General features: G+C 47.9%; 1 protein-coding gene across 10 annotated transcripts in view; it reads right to left on the reverse strand.

Annotated features, from left to right (window-relative positions):
- Nucleotides 1-1853: 1853 nt before the first annotated feature.
- The window catches only part of Rgs6 (regulator of G protein signaling 6), a 613466-nt gene continuing 600535 nt past the window's right edge, over nucleotides 1854-14784 (reverse strand). For 8 of the 10 annotated variants that reach the window (XM_063241036.1, XM_063241035.1, XM_013155229.3 and 5 more), the window contains 2 exons: nucleotides 14322-14388; nucleotides 1854-5963 (listed from right to left, as the gene is read on the reverse strand). In XM_063241036.1, coding sequence (XP_063097106.1) covers nucleotides 5791-5963; nucleotides 14322-14388 — 240 coding nt within the window. In that variant the 3' untranslated portion in view covers nucleotides 1854-5790. The remainder of the gene's footprint in view (nucleotides 5964-14321; nucleotides 14389-14784) is intronic. The other 2 variants (XM_063241040.1, XM_063241039.1) reach the window with 1 other exon arrangement.

Below are 14784 nucleotides of genomic sequence, written 5' to 3' on the forward strand. Positions count from 1 at the left end.
AGGCAGAGAGAGGATGCTGCCTACACAGACCACAGAAATCCATAGACTCCAGGTGGATTGAAGGCTGGCACTAAAGCCAAACTGTAGGGCTGGGGGTGCTGTCTGCCTGTCTGAAAATCAAGGATTTGCAGATTCAATCTATGTTTACCACCTCCCAGTGCCTATCTTAGAAGCAGCACTAGCTAACACGAGCCCCTGTTCAGGAACTTTTGTTCCTACTTTAGAAATAAAGAAACAAACAGACTGAGCACGCATGGAGCAGACTCTGCCACTACAGGCAATTTCTCTGTTTTGTTGGCTGAAATAAGCCAGTCCTGGCCATGCAGTGCCAGGGCTTGAGGAGGACGAACCTGGAATGTACCAGATGGATAGCATTGCTCCAGATAGAGCTCATGCCAAGCTATAGCCCACACCCCAGGTCCCTTTAAAATTACCCAGACACCACAAGGCCTCCTTGACCAAGGGGTCTGTGCCTTGGGGCGTGGTGTCTGAAACATTCTGTGACCCCTATCACAGGTACTGCAGCACTGGGTGTCAGGGAAGGATTCCCAGAGCATATGCAGAAAGGAGTGACAGGAGGTCCTTTGAGCTTCTGATGAGAAAAGGGGGCTGAGGGAAGGCATGCTGGGGAGAGCTGTGTGGGCCCAGGAAGGGATATGCTTGTAATGAGGGCTGCCTGGGTATAGAGGCTGTCACATGCCAGGGCGAGGGACACTCATCAGAAGCCCCAGTAATCCCTAGGAAGCTGGGACCACTAAATTACTGGAAGCTGGTACCAGGGAAAGGACAGCCTCATGCCCACTAGGCCAGAAGTCTCCAATATGGTGAAGGAGCACGGAAGCAGTCAGGGAGGCTCCGAGACACAGTTGGGAGGGAAGAGCTTTTGGGTTATTGTTGGTTGCCCCAAATCTCCATCCCTATCCTGGATCTGAAAGCAGATCTCTGTCCTTCGTAGCATCATGTGCATGCATAGTAACAGCTTGGTAAACAAAGATTCTGGAAATAAAGCAGGTGGTCCAGCTGAATAGGAAGAGCATCAGGTTCCCTGGAGGAGGCTGTGATTGAGGAGGACAGGGAAGCATGGCTCTTTTGGGCGTAGGCCAGGAACTATCAGTGGGACACATTCTGGACCAGGCCTTGATCTTGACCTTGGCTTGATCTTGACCTTGTAGGTCAGGACATTCCACTTAAGGATCCTGCTCAGAGATGAGACAAGTTTGTTTCCATTCAGATGTGACTGATGACCCATTCCCATACCTCTGAAATCATTTCTACCTCTGAGAGCAAAATTTCTGTCACTGAAGCATGCTGCTAGGTGCCAGCCTTATTAATAGAGGGTCCTTTTCACTTTGTTCTCTTCCTCCTCTTGTCAGCCTGACTCTCAGGCTCTTGGAGTCCTGCTGCTTTGGTGTTAGCAGGAAATGAGATAGTCTGTCACTCAGGAAACCAAGACTCCCCATAAGGTGTTTCTGCTGTATGCAGTGGACTTTGATCCTGGGACTTTTTTCTGAAGTGCGGCCACTGGGATTTTGCACCTGAGCAGTGGGGCCTGGAGACCACCCAGCTAAGGAGACCCTGGAAGAGTCAAGGACTTCAGCCATTTGATGATACTGCTGTCCCAACCTACCAGCATGATCTGCCTTTTCTGAGCTGCTTAGCATCCTTGCAAATGAGGGAAACAGACTGTGTGGTGTGGGTACATGTGTGTGTGTGTGTGTGTGTGTGTGTGTGTGTGTGTGTGATAATGGGGCATTGTTGGAAGCAGAGAGCAGTGGTAGGCTTTATTTCTAGAAGAAAACCCTGCCCCATGAACCCACGAACCAAGAAGTCACACAGAGTTAGCTGGACAGTAGTGGGTTCAAGTCATTTATTTTTTAGACTGTTACCAGCATGTTTGGTTCTGGGGTCCAATCCCCAAATTCCAGAAAAATAAACTAATGAGAACCACATGCACTATGCAGAGGCCATTCCAACGTGTCCATGATCATGCGGTGAGTGGGCATAGAATATAGGACAGGAGCCCTCAGTGTGAGCAGGGTCTCACCCCCCCCACAGACAGCTGATAGCAGCCGGCTGAGCCCGAAGGCTGAGGAGAGGGTTGAGCCCCAGTCATTTGGACCCTGTCTCTTTAGGACCCTGGAGCCCTTATTGCTACATTTGCTACTTTGCTACTTTATGGCCCCTGGGCTTTGCCCAGGGGATGCCTTATCACTGGGTGGCACTAATGAGTAGGTTGCTGGCATCTGCTGTTGCCATGGTTACATAAGCACAGGCCTGTGTTTGGAGGGTCCCGTGGTGAGTTATTAGTGATTTATTTGGCCACTGTTTGACTAGTCCATGGTCCTTGCTACATATTCATCTTAGCCAGATTCTTTAAGAGGCTGATGGTACCTTTATCATCCTTCAGCCCAGGGCTTCCTAGCTCCTGGAACTTGCTGGAACAGCTCCCTCCATTACATTCCACAAGGCCCAAGAACAACAGCTCTCAGTTCTTTCCACTTTCTGGGAAGGCTTCCTGGTAGTGGCTTTTGAAGCCCAGGTATTTGGAGTAGAATGAGAGGGATGCTTTTTAAGGAAAAACATCAATTTCCACAGTCAGGAAGAGGGGCAGGCTCCTGGCTTAGTGTTCTGTTGGTGAGGTAGTTTGAACATACCAGAAATCCTGCAGGGGAAAAAACCTCAGTGCATGGGCCCATGAGCTCAGACTTAACAGCAACTCAGATGCTCTTCCAGGATGCCGGCCCAGTATCTAATCACCAACAGTGAGGAGGTGGACATAGGCCCTGTCAATTGCATTGGCAGCTGGGTCTATCATTGTTTCTAGGGTATAGCAGTGGCTTCTCAGGAGAACAAAGTTGCTGTAATTCTGTATGGAAGGGGAGAAGGATGCTCCCTAGCCCAGAGAATTCCAACTGCATGGGTCATGTTGTCTGTCTGCTGCTGGACATTTACACATGCAACCTACCAGTTGTACCTTCTCCATGCAGAGAAATGTTATTTCAGTCACATGCTCTGGGCCTGGTGCTTTGTGTGTTACCACTGCTGGGTTGGTGGTCACTTACAGAGACTGTCCTGATGCTTTGGCTAAGGGGCTACCAAAATGATATTTTCTCTGTGAAGCCTCAGGGAGAAAAGTTTCTGATCCAGGGACAATGCCCAGTCAGGTGACCTCAAGTGGCTTCTAGAGGGCAGAATGGTGCAGGGAGATATGTTTTGCTAAAGAATTGTCTTCAAATATTTTATCTAGCCTGATTGTTTGGCTCTCTAGATCATACTACTGGGAACGTGGCCAAGACCCAATTTTCTAAATTTTTCCTTATGAAGTCTATATGGTAGCCTGATCTTGGAGTGGTGGTCCACTTGGTTAGAGCAAAGTTTTTGCACCTCTTTCTTACAACCTCTTGCTTGAGCTGCTGAGAAGCATACTATGGTAGTCATAGGACCCAGCCTTCCTCTGTTGTGGGGAGAGGATGGGAAGGTTAATCCTCTGAGATGTCCTTACCTCTACTGAGCCTGCTGTTCCCTCTGGATGCCCCCAGAGGTGTTTGGAAGCCTTCCATCTATTCTCAGTGCCATAGTCCACTTGGTTCCAAGTGAGCCCTCTGGGGACCTCCAGAATGAGGCCAATTCTCAGGCCAGCATAGATCAGGGACAGCAGCTGAGAATTTGAGGAAGAGAGGGGAACAGAAATCATGGCCAGGAAGCCAACCCTCTCCTGTCTGCAGACTGGTTTAGAATGCCCCCCAAAAGCCCATGGGAGGGCAGGTAGCAACCAAGCTTCTTGCCCTGAATAACTGAGGGCACAGAGGTGTCATTGTTTGGGAACACCCTTGTCTAGCTCTACCTCAGTGGCAGCATAGCCAGGGGCCTGGGCAGGGAAGAGCTTCCCTTGGGCAAAGTTGGGTGCATGCTCTGCAAGAGTATGACTTGCTTTGAAGCAAGAGATTTAAATAACCAAGAGGGGATAAAAAGTAATACGAGGTGAAGAGCAATTGAAAGACTCTATAACTTGGGTGTAGGGCTTCATTATGGCCATTTACTCATCAAGTGGTTATCAAGTATCTGCAAACTGCCAGGCTTTGTGCTGAGTGTATGGGAGGCCACCAGAGATCTGGCTCTATATTGCCACCTTTGGGATACTTGGAGAACCCAACATGTCATCTCTGTGATTTCCTCTCCATCTGAAAAACAGAGGAACTATTGCCAGGGGTGGAAAACTGAGGTGTGGCGGTCAAAACTCTGTAAGAATACAACCATAATGTGGAGAATTATTGCCTAGGGTGGCTCCATTGTGAGGGACAGAAGGCTGGGACCTGGGGACAGGAATGTGTGTAAGCAGACACAGAAAAGATTCAGAGGTGGGAATTGGAAAAATGGGTCACAGGGAAGCAACCAAGAGGCCAGGACGCCGAAGAAGCATTTGAGACTTTGGTCACCAGCTGGTGAATTTGCCTGCATGAGTAAAGAAACACCAAGGATCACTTATTTCCTTCAAAGTGTCTAAACAGATAGATCCTCCCAAGGAAGGTTTTTTTCATGTGCGGCCAAAAATAGACTGAAGGAGTATCATCATAGCAGTGTATGAGGCGGTGAGTGTTTGAATTAAAAAACTGGTTACTTAATACAGCTGTGTCCAAGGGCTCACAGGTATCACAATAACAATGACAATGACAGTATTAGCTACCATTTGTTAAGCACCTACTACATCTCCAGCACATGACTTGGTGCTTTACAAACATGATGTCACAGCTCAGTTGGCAAAGAGTTATTTTGACACACACACAAAGGGAGTTCAGGGGTGTCTTTTGTAGGTTTTTGCAGGTTTTGCTTTCTCTTAGGCAACTGGATTTTTTAGTGGGATTCTTTGAGCCCTCAGATTGAGCCTGGGAAGGGAATGGTGAGGCTCTGACCTGGACCTGCCAAACTGTACTTGGCCTCAACTTTAGGTAGCACTGAGGCCTCATCCATCAAGGGTCTGACTGTGTTGACAGTGATGACATCATGTGAGGGCTGTCAGCCCTGCAACCAGGCACCTCCTAGGCTAGATGCCCTCTCATCCTCTATCTGGGGCTGTGCAGGGGAGAATCCCAGTAGCTCCCAAGTTCACGGCCCACATTTATTTTAAATAAAACCAAGGAGTGAAGGGCAAAAACAGGATAAAAGATGAAATAATAATTTTTAAAAAGATGGTCATCAAAACCTCCATGGATGTTGAACAACACAATCTTTCCGAATCAGTGGTTCCACAAGGTGTTGGACCCTTGAGACATTTGACAGGACTGAGGGCAGCCATTACGACCATGGAGCACTCTTCAAGGACTTGAGGTGAGGTTGCTTTAGTGCTGAGGAGACTGGTACACTGTATGTGACAGTATCCCACGCTGGCCCCTTACACCCAGGTGGCTGCTGGGAGTGGAAGAGTCAAGAGGATGGATGGGACACGGTGGCCATAACTATGGTGCCCAAGTGGTACCCAAGAGATAGAGAACAGGGAGGTGATGTGTAATACTGGATGTTCCCATGGTCTGTTGTCCCTTTTGTGTTTGCCTTAAGGCATGATCCCCCAGACAGTTGGAGCAGCGAGCATAGTAAAGATATCATCTTAAGTGATGGTCCACCGGGAACCCCATGAGACGGTCTCCCCTGACCAGGAGCGCTGGCACACGACTGTACAAGGAAGAGAGGTTGTAAACAGGGGCCTCTCCTGGCCGGCCCCGGGCTCCGTGGACTCTTTCCTTCTGGTCTCCCCTTTCACCCACCGACTCTCCCCACCATTGCCTTCCACGGCCCTCACTCTTTCTCCTTCACAGTGACCAAATCTCCACGCAAGGAAACTCTGTCCGCAGATGTGGAGCGCCGCCGCCGGCCCGAGAGCTCTGCAGGCCCGGGCCCCTGCCCGGTGCTGGGAACCGTCAGGAGGACTGCATCAGGCCCGTGAGGCGCTTGCCCGCCAGCGACTTTCCCTGCAGAGACACAGTGGACAGAGAGGCGCGCACAGGCGCGCACACACACAGAGGGACAGAGACAGAGAGCCAGACAGGTGAATTAATTGTTGTATGAGCACAGAAGACGAAGGACTAACCAACTTGACTGATCATGTTGGTACAGGAGCCCTAACTGGGGACAGTGGCCAGGACTGCAGGTTAAGGGAGAGAGGGGGTGTTGCTGGTACTTTTGCTTTGGTGGGGGTAGGGGTGGGGTTACTTCCCTGACCCCGGGCATTTAAGCTCTCAGGGAGAGGTTCTCTTCATGCCTGTGGTCTGCTGCAGAACTTGATTACATTCAAGCAGGGGAAGGAAGCAGTAGATTAGAGAATATCAAGGTCAGGGAAAGTGGGTTGATCCAAATAGATCGCGGCTATGAATCCAGCTCAAAATACAGGCTTTGGGACCCCCTTGGTGATGAGTTCTGGGGCTGTGAAAGTGACAGGCGCATTTGCTGGGCCTTAGAGCCACTGGTGGTCCCAGGGCAGTGCCTTCCTCCTGTCTCCTGTTCTTGACTTGACTCTCCACTGGTGGTACCTAAAGATTGAATATGATGACTCCACACCAGGAAGACTATAAGCTCTTTACTTACAACCTTTGTGGCTGCTCTTCTCTAAAACTAAAATAATTAGGCCATGAGATTCAGTGTATGAGGCTAGAAGTCCAGGCAGACCTTAATTGTCAAAGACCCTGAAGATGTACTTGGGGAAGCCTTGGATCTGGGAGGGATTCAGAACAGGGCACCAGGAGGCGGGATGAGAAGGAACAGAGAGACTCAGGGGCACGGCTCATTTCCCTGACATAGTCTGTGCCCTTTCTTGGCTCACCCTTTTTAGAAATCCATACTGTTGGACAGCAGTCCAGAGGAGTATGTGGCTGGGCCCAAGCAGATTGATCACTGCATCTGGGAAAACACTCAAAACCCATCCTGTTATTGACAGTGGGTCAATGACATCATCGCCATCTGCAAGGGTGGCAGATGATTCCCCCACAGCAAGAGCTGCAGGGTTTGGAAGGGAGATTGCAAGGGCTAGAAATTCCTCATGCTTGTTTCCATGTGGGGTATGGGGGCTCATCTCGTTTACTGGGCTTGACTAGGTATAAGCTGGATGTAATTAAAAAAAAATTGACCACGTTTGTGAAGCCTGATGGGGTACTCAATAAACCTGTTGATTAATGAATTAGTGGATAATGGGTATATCTAATAAATGAATAATGCAGCCTTGGCCTTAGCTGGATGCAGAACAATGTGTCATCTGGCTAAGATCTCCATGGAAGGATGTGATCAGCCTGGCTGAGCATTCTGATGCGGGGAATGGGGGTGGGGGTGGGGGTGTCCAGGAGCTGAATTACTCTCAGGGGTTGTCAGAAACCTACCTGTATCTCTCCTTTTTCCTCATTTTCTTTTTCCCCCTCACTAGTGAGACAAAAAATTTCATCCCTCCCCTACATTAACAACACACACACACACACACACACACACACACACACGCACGCAATCTTCCTGTCAACAACCTTATCTGAATCTTCAAATACACTAAACTGAGCTTGCAGTAGGGTAGGATTGTAACAGCCTAAGGAGTTTTTAATCAGCTTTTTTTCCCCCTTTAAATCCTAGAGGGTTACTGTATCAGTCTTTGAGAATCATTGAAGAGAATAGCTATGCCTTTTTCTAGAACAGGCTAGGTACCCCAGTGGCTCAAGAAGATGGAGTCTGACCTTCATGACCTAACTTCCAGCCCTGATTCTACAGCATACACATAGCCGTCACTGTTCCCAAGTGCCTTTCCCTACACAGAGCGAGCAGAATTGGTCACCCACTTGACTCATCTGAGAATGTGATTTCTCACCACAGGCCTGAAGGCAGGCAGTACAGGAATGTGTATGGGATCCTTTCTAGGAAAATGTGGGTCTAGAAGCCTCCTGGGATGAGTGACCCTCTCCCATCACCAGTGGCCATCCCTGATCATGTGAAAGGCACTAAAGAATTTTGCTTCCCTCTTGGGCTTCTTGTCGCCTCAGTAATGACACACCTAGTGGCTCTTCCTCCTCCTCCTCCTCCCACCCTCCTGCATCAGGGCCACAATTACACATCGTGAACCCAAATATATGTGTTCAGAGTTGCTACATATAGTATTCAGGGCTCTGATTTAGCTGGCAGATATGAAAAGAAAATCACTAAATCTCTGAATAAGAATCTGTTGGCAATGTGTATGTTAAAAGCCCGGAGACAAAGAAGGAAGGTTTACCCCAAGCCCTCATTATGGCTGCATTCTCATTAGTGAGGTCATTTTAGCTGAAGAGGGGGCCGAGGGTTGAGGGAGGACTGCGTGTCTATTTGTTCTAGGTGAATTTGGCCCTCAGGCACCCCCACCCTTAACCTCTCCTAGCTTTACAGAAGCTAGGAGAAGCTAGGTCTGGCTGGGCTTGGAGGAGCTAATTAATCTCTTCCTGCTGGAGTCCTGGAGCTCAGCCTCACAGCTCTGACTCCCAGGACCTGTGGCCAGCTTGTGATTGGCTGCCCTTCCCCCTCTCGCCACAGCTTCCATTTGCCAGAAATGCAGGGGCTGGTAATGCAGCCCATCAGCCTGGGGACCACTCGTGAGATTGTCCCCAACCTCTCAGCAGTCCAGGTGGTGTTAGCTTGCCTGTTTTGTCTACCTTTCTCCCCTGCTTTTCCCCCAAATTTACCAAATGCCAGTTCAGCTGCTAAAGATGGAGGTCACAAGGGTTGGGGATGGCTTGATTTAGGAAGCAGCTCAGCCAGCTGCAATCTTCCCATTACTCTGTGACCTCCTGGGTGAGTGAGTGAGCTCGGGCTGGAAGGTGGTTAATCATACAGGATGTAGACCCGGCTAGTTGCCTGGCCCGAAGCTTTGGGGAAGAGATCCTACAATCCCGGTTGCTCAGCGGTGGCCTCTCTTCTGAAGAGCTGAGGCTCCCATGTGTGTTCAGGTATCAAAGTGAAACCTGACAGCAGAGGCTACCTGTGTTCAAAGAGGAGCTGCCCCGAAGCACATGAAGCAGGCAGCGTCTCAGGCACTTGCTTTGCCCACAGTCGGAGATTTTCTGCCTAGTTACTCTAGGGCTTTTACCTTTCCTGCTTCCTCCCAGTTGCTGCCTCTAGTTCCCAAGATTCTTCAGGAAACACTTAGGCAGGGAAGTGCTAATTTTGCCTGTGCCTGACCCCTTGTGTGGTCACAGAGAAAGTGGTTTGAATGTGTGATGTTCCCCAGTGCTGGTCAGCTGGGAATCCTGGTGCCAGGAAAACTCCAGCCAGCTCAGCCTGAGGCCTTGGCAGAGCTGAGAGAAGCAGCTGAGGGCGGTTGAAAATGCTATCAGCAGGCACTCTTTGTCCAAATGAAAAAATATACAGTGATTAATAACTGAGCCGCAGAAGGTACATTCCAGACACCAGAGCTTTGCATATAGACAAAGCGCTTTTCACCTGCGAGACATTTGGCAAGGTGTAATCCAATAGCACTTGGGATCCTTCAATTTCATGGACCACAGGGCTCAGTGTTGGGTTCATGAACACCCATACGTTCAATCCCCGCCCTCCCCTTGGGCTAATCATTTCAGCTCTGTGGCTGTCTTGATGGCTAGAAGCCTGGAAGAAGTTAGTTACAGAATCCTTTGTTTCTGAAGGGAAACACACAGAAGGGCTATCTCCCTTTTGTGCAGTGCTTTAAGGGAAATCAACATGCTGCTTGTCATGCTGCTCTGTGCATGGCACTTCCAGATTCTAATCAACAAAGCATGCGCGACCCCATCAGGGTTACCCAGCTCTTCTGCCACTTACTTACCTGGGATACTGATGCTAAACTCTGGTCAGGAAGAGGGCTGTGGCTCAGGGACTAAGTAACCCTGAGGGTCAAGTGGCATGTGGGGGCAGCACACTCAAGCACTAGGGGCTCAGGAGATGCTTTTCAATGCTAAGGAAATAAAGACATGTGAACTGCTCCTGATAGTCTCCTGGTGACTTGCCCAGGTGACCTAAGACCAAAGTTTAAGGTCTTAAGTGCATCAAATCAAAATCTAGGCTACTGGGAAAATAGAAACTAAATGTGGTTGCATCTGGAGAAGAGGGCAGAATTGATTGGAAAGGTGCAAGAGGAAACTTTCTAGGGTGATGGAGTAGAGGTTGCACAAGTATACATATTTGCCAAGATCATTGAACCATACCTTTCAGACCTGTGCATTTTACCATATATATTATTACATCTCAAAAGAGAAAAAAGATTAGGAAAAAAAACCCCTGCTGTCATTAGGAATTCTCTACTCTTCACTCATTTTAAGTTGCTAGTCCCATTTTTGCCTTTGGAAAAATTCAGTGCTTACTCTTCTGGTGTGGGAGAAACCTAGAGTCCTCTGCTAGGGGCACTGGAACTTGCAGCAGAACTGATTTGGAACAGTATTTCTGGCTTCCATTGACTCGAACTGATTCCCCTGGACACATAGGCATTTTTCATCCTACTCATGAAAAAAATGGTGCTTTGCTGAATAGGGCTCACTGGGTGAATTTTTGGGGGAAGAAATGGGAAGTCCCAGAGATAGGTTGTTCTTGTAAGGAGTTTCAAGGTCACCTTGAATGGGCCATGCTCAGACTCATAAAGGATGTGTTTATATGGGAGCATGGTTTGAGAGGACCTGCTAGGGACAGCATTCAGCTGAGTGGAAGGTTAGCATTCTGGCTTGGGTTCTGTGGTCTGAGAAGACATGACACTATCTAACTTCAAGTGATGTCCTTGGGTATTTGTGCTCCTGGTTCCTTCTTCACTCAGCAAGGTAAAAGGAATTTTAATAGTGCTCACGCAATTCCATGGCATGTCCTTTTCTAAATGATTTTTAAAGTTGAAGTGAGAGAGTGGCATGTGGTTGGGATGTCTTAGGGTCTTGAGAAGGTGGTAAGGGATGGTAAAAAGATCTATGCTGTATGTAGATTGCTTTCAAAACACTTTCAGCTCTTGGCCTTATCACCTTCTGAAGCAAGGTAGACCAGATACATTGGACAACTAGGTAATGAGATGAGGCAAAGATGAGCTAATCCACAGCAGAGCTAGGTCAGAAGGGAGACAGGAGAACTATTTCTGGCTGTCTCAACCTTCTATAGGGAGCTGGGGCAGGAGCCCTGTGGCAAGACTCTTTCCTGGGGTCTGCTTTACTCTTGGGTCTTCACCAAGCTTTCTGATCTCTCTCAGGGGCTGAAGGGCATTTTATTTAGTTTTAAAATATTCTCTTTATTTGAGATTTTTGTACGAAGCTATATCACAAACAAAGACAACACCTGATTTCAAAAATCCATGGGATAGGTAAAAATCGAATTAATGGCAAAATTTTGGTGGCAGAAAAATTAATATGTGTTCACATGTACTTAAAGCCAAATTTTTAAAGAAATAAAAGAGATGATCAAAATAAAAATCATAGCTTTTTTTTGAAATGGTAGGTACACCATCCAATGTGTAATGGTATAAACAACCAGACTTTGCCATGAAAATGGTAGGACTGTGCAATCTAACAAGCTGTCACATCTTCCAAAAGCATTTCCCACAAAATTGCACTGGAACATTTAGTGGGTTCAGACACCTTTTGCTCTGGTACCTACCAGTGACTTTCTTGTCTTTTTTTCTTTCTTTCTTTCTTTCTTTCTTTCTTTCTTTCTTTCTTTCTTTCTTTCTTTCTTTCTTTCTTCTTTCTCTTTCTCTCTCTCTTCCTTCCTTCCTTCTCATCTATCTCTATCTAACTTCAAATTTAGGAAAAGCTAGGTGTTGCAAGCCCTCCTATCTGGATTAATGTAAAAGGACTTACCTACCTCTTGACTTCCTGGGCTTTTGTTTTTGAATTTCTTATTCTTTCCCCATCTGGGTGGCATCCATTTATCATGCACCACAGATCTTAAGCCCTCCTCTTTAAATTGCCTAGGCCTTGGTGTGTGTGGCAGGGTTGGGGCTGCTAATAGTCCGTAACAGCTGCCCATTGATTGCCTACAGAGGGCCAGCTAACTGGTCATTTAATAAACACAGTGATGTCCACAGCATCCTAGCTAGGTAACTGTAACTGCACTAAATGGATGAAGAAACAGACTCAGATGGGCCTTGAGTGACTTGCCTTGAGAGCAGACAGCTAACCAGTGGCAGAACCAAGGTGCGTGGCCTTCGTGAGGCATACACCTGTATGCACATGGCCCTGACTCTCCAGGGAGACAGAAATGAAAATGCCCATGGGCTCCTCTGTGCCCACTTATACTGTGCCACTCTCTAAGTGGTGCAGGGTGATTTTCTTAACCTCCCAAACCAGAGGTTTGGCTCTTTCATTCAGCTCTTTGGCTCTGCCTGAGGCTGTCTCATGCAGTAGTTGCCCTGCTCAGTGGTTTCTCCTCATCACATTGGAAATCCTGTGACCTGAGAGGAGTCCCCTTCTGCCAGACAGGATCAGCAAAAGGAGTTTTAGGCTACTGTACTGAGCTGGGATGCAGGTCACTATTGCTTGGTCCATATGGATTTACAACAAGTAAAGCTACATTTCTGCTTTTGACCCTGTGCTGCCAGTGCTGACACCTCTAAAATCTTTTGAGTGACTATCCCAGAAGCAGGTGTTTACCTTTCTAAGGTAGGCCAGACACAGTCAGTTAGAACCAACCTGATTTCAAATCATTCTAGCCCAAGTGCCTAATTCAGGAAGGCCTCCCTGGATGGTGTTCCTGGCCTCTCGTTCCTGCTCCTCATTAAAGTTACCAGATACAGAGGTCAACTTCTGCCTGTTGGTCTGGGAGATGGGAGACCTTCCTTCATAACTCCTCCAGCTGTGCAGGGACAAATGTGGAACTAGGCAGGAATGCTGGGAGTGACAAGAGCTCAACAGCTGAGCTCTACTTTGGTGGCAGAATGCCCAGGCACAGGCTCCCTGGCCTCCTTTCCAAGCTGTGCATTTCCATTTTCCCTGCGCTCTGCATCCCCTGCAGTGGACATGCCTCCTTTTCTACTGGCTTTTCTTCCATCCTTCCTTTTGAACTGACCAAACAATCCTGTTGCCCTTTCTGCACTCAGCTTGGAGGAAATCCTTGTAGCCTCAGGAGTGGAGGGGAGGGGAGTGTTGTGCTTGTGAAGCCCTTGTGTAGCCTGCTTGCCTGTGGCCCACACAGTGTCCACTGCTTCCTCTCTCTTCCTCCTCCCCAAAAGCACTTTGACATCCAAACTCCGGTTCATTCCAAATTAGGCAAAGGTCAAAAGACTCAAGGAAACAGAGCCATGACTATGTTGCTATTGGCAACAACTTGATGTTACTTTTTTCCAACTGGGGAGTTCAAGTAACCTTGAGAATGACTCTAGAAGAATATGCAGCTAAAATTTGATATGGCGGATAAGGTAGCCAGAGGAAGTCACTAGCTTGGCAGCATGCAATTCGAGGATTCTAACTCCATTCTCCTAAGAATACTTATTAGCTCCTGCAAACAAGTACTTGTTTAAGCTACCTGCTAAGGTGCAGCCTAAAAGGCATAGGCAGTCAACTTGCTGACTACCCCCCTGCAAAAAGCATAAAACTTCAGTGAATGTCCATGTCCTTTTGGATGCATAAGCAAAGGAGGACACTCATTTCCCTTTCCTTCCTACCACTGTGAATACTGTCAGCAGACATTTATCAGATGTCTCTCCTAACCAGAAAAAGTACAGCCTGAAATAGGTTAAGCAGCCTTTTCAAGAGGCTCTGGGACAAAAACTAGTGTTGTTGGAATTACTGGCCATGGAGAACCTTTTTACTTTCATATTCCCTACAGAATCTTTTCATGTGTTCTTGACATGTTTTTGGTCTCTAGGACAGTGGATAGGCTATTTCCCAATTTCCTCCTCTCTTCATGGTCTAGTATGTAGAAATGTGAGGCTTGTACATTTCCTTGGCTCTAGGCCCAGAGAGTCAGGGTTATGGAAGCCTTAGCTGGGAAATGAAGCTGACTTCTACTACTGGATTTTAAAATATCTCCAAAGGAAGTGGGCATTTCTGTCTTCTGCTAGAGCAAGAGCACTTGGAGCGTTGAGTTACAGGATCAATACCCAAACATGTTTGTGCACTGCTTCTAGGACAAGAGTCTCTTCTCAGCATCACTTCTGAGCCCCTGGGCTCCTTGTTTGTTAGGAAGGAAAAACCAGGTTTAAAAAAATGGGCAGGAAAAATGGAAACACCAATACATGGTTGCTGCTGACCGTCCATGAGATTTGGATATGAGAATAGAGGAGTAGACAAAATGGAGGCCACAGACAGACAGATCACTGCTGGGTTTTGCACTGTCTGTGCAGAAGGATCCCCAAGGTTAGAGAGTGTGCGGACGCCGGGATCACTCACCCACTGCTGGAAGGAAGCCACCTCGGGGGTGAAATGCAGCGGCCATTCTGACTCTGCGCCAGCAGCACTAGGCAATTGTGTTTGGGGGAAGGGAAGTGAAGAATAACTTATCCAGCTGAAACTGTGAAGACCTGTGGCTCTAGAGGAGCCCCTGCCCAGACACACACAGCTGCGGCAGACAAGCAGTCCATGCACAGGAGCACATGCAGGTCTGCAGTGTATGGTCACACACCTGCCATACACCAAACATCAAGGCGTGGATCAGGAGGCAGTGCAGGCACCTGTGTATACACTTGTACACACTGATATAGAACAGTGCACACATTTGTGTGCAAGTTCACATTATAGGCACTCCCGTAAGCATCTCATGCAAGGCATATAAGCAGCCACGTGATTAGCTGTAGGGTTTTTATATCAGCTCCTACGATGCCAATCTTTGACAAATACTGCAAACTTAAAGCCT

The sequence above is a fragment of the Cavia porcellus genome, unplaced genomic scaffold (assembly GCF_034190915.1).
Source record: "Cavia porcellus strain 051 isolate PalLab524CR breed Dunkin Hartley unplaced genomic scaffold, mCavPor4.1 scaffold_31, whole genome shotgun sequence".
NCBI lineage: Eukaryota > Metazoa > Chordata > Mammalia > Rodentia > Caviidae > Cavia > Cavia porcellus.